The sequence below is a fragment of the Zingiber officinale genome, chromosome 7A, assembly GCF_018446385.1.
Source record: "Zingiber officinale cultivar Zhangliang chromosome 7A, Zo_v1.1, whole genome shotgun sequence".
NCBI classification, from domain to species: domain Eukaryota; kingdom Viridiplantae; phylum Streptophyta; class Magnoliopsida; order Zingiberales; family Zingiberaceae; genus Zingiber; species Zingiber officinale.
In genome coordinates, this window is record NC_055998.1 from 94,736,369 (window position 1) to 94,737,412 (window position 1,044).

General features: G+C 46.3%; 1 protein-coding gene across 1 annotated transcript; it reads right to left on the reverse strand.

Moving 5' to 3' along the window:
• Window positions 1-325: 325 nt before the first annotated feature.
• On the reverse strand, window positions 326-727 carry LOC121999534 (caffeic acid 3-O-methyltransferase-like). The gene has a single exon (XM_042554201.1). The coding sequence runs from the start codon at window positions 725-727 to the stop codon at window positions 326-328; it is 402 nt and encodes a 133-aa protein (XP_042410135.1).
• Between the last annotated feature and the right edge of the window lie 317 nt (window positions 728-1,044).

Here is a 1,044-nt window from a genome sequence, read left to right on the forward strand (position 1 = left end):
AATCGGCAAGAACAACTGATCTACTTGATGAACTCCAATACCCAAGTGCCGGCGAACACAGAAAGTGCGTTGAAACCATGGAATCCTGAGTCCTTCGCCAGTGCCTTGAACTCCTCCTCTGTTCTCTCTTTTCCACCCACGGTGTAGGCCGCCATGCACAGGTCCAACTGGAAAATGGATATGGCTTCTGGAGTTGCTTCCGGCACTGCCGGAACAACGTACTCCATGGTTTTATTTTATTTTATTTTATTTTTTACTTTGTAAATTATGCAGGGTAAACTACAAGGGGTGAAAGAGAGTCAGAAAAATGAAAATTTTCTGCAAATTATATATCGTACCACATGTCGATCAAGACTTGATCCTGATGAAGCAGAACTAGATTGGCCACCGTGCCGCCGTCGTCGTTCTGCACCAAATACTTGCAAATGGGCGCGGCGGAGTACTTCCGGCGGCCACAGTCTGTGGCGCAGCCGACGATGGCATTCGCTGCGAGCAATCGGAGGATGCGCTCGACCATGTCCGCCGCCGCCGGGTTGGTGGTCGGCAAGCGGGCCGCGAGCTCCTCAGAGCTCAGCACAGACGTCGGTCCTGCTTCGACCAGCATCTCGAGGAGGCCGAGCTCGATGGCCGTCTTGAGAACCATGGGAAGGGCGGCGGCGTAGGAGAGATGGAACGCCCGGGAGCACTCCTGCTCCTCCTCCTCCGGCGACAGCTGCGGCGGGGCCATGGGACGAAGCAGAGCAATCAAGAAAGGAAACAGAGGGAAGCATCGAGGCCATCTAATCCTTACGTTTTTATAGTAAGCATTCCAATAAATACCGTGAATTAATTTTAACTGCGCAAAGAGTATCAGTCATTTTTTTCCCATGTACACAATTTAAAAGTACATATTTATTTATCGACTACCGAACCTATCGAAGTTTCGTTAATACTTAAATCACACATTATATTTTTCATATTTATTAAATCACGTATTTTAAAAAATATATCTTATATTTTATTTTATTTTATTTTTAAATTAGATATCTAATTGTTATTATCCGA

What these genes read in the sequence shown, in the direction of transcription:
- LOC121999534 (XM_042554201.1), bottom strand. Translation starts at nt 727, where the DNA reads ATGGCCCCGCCGCAGCTGTCGCCGGAGGAGGAGGAGCAGGAGTGCTCC.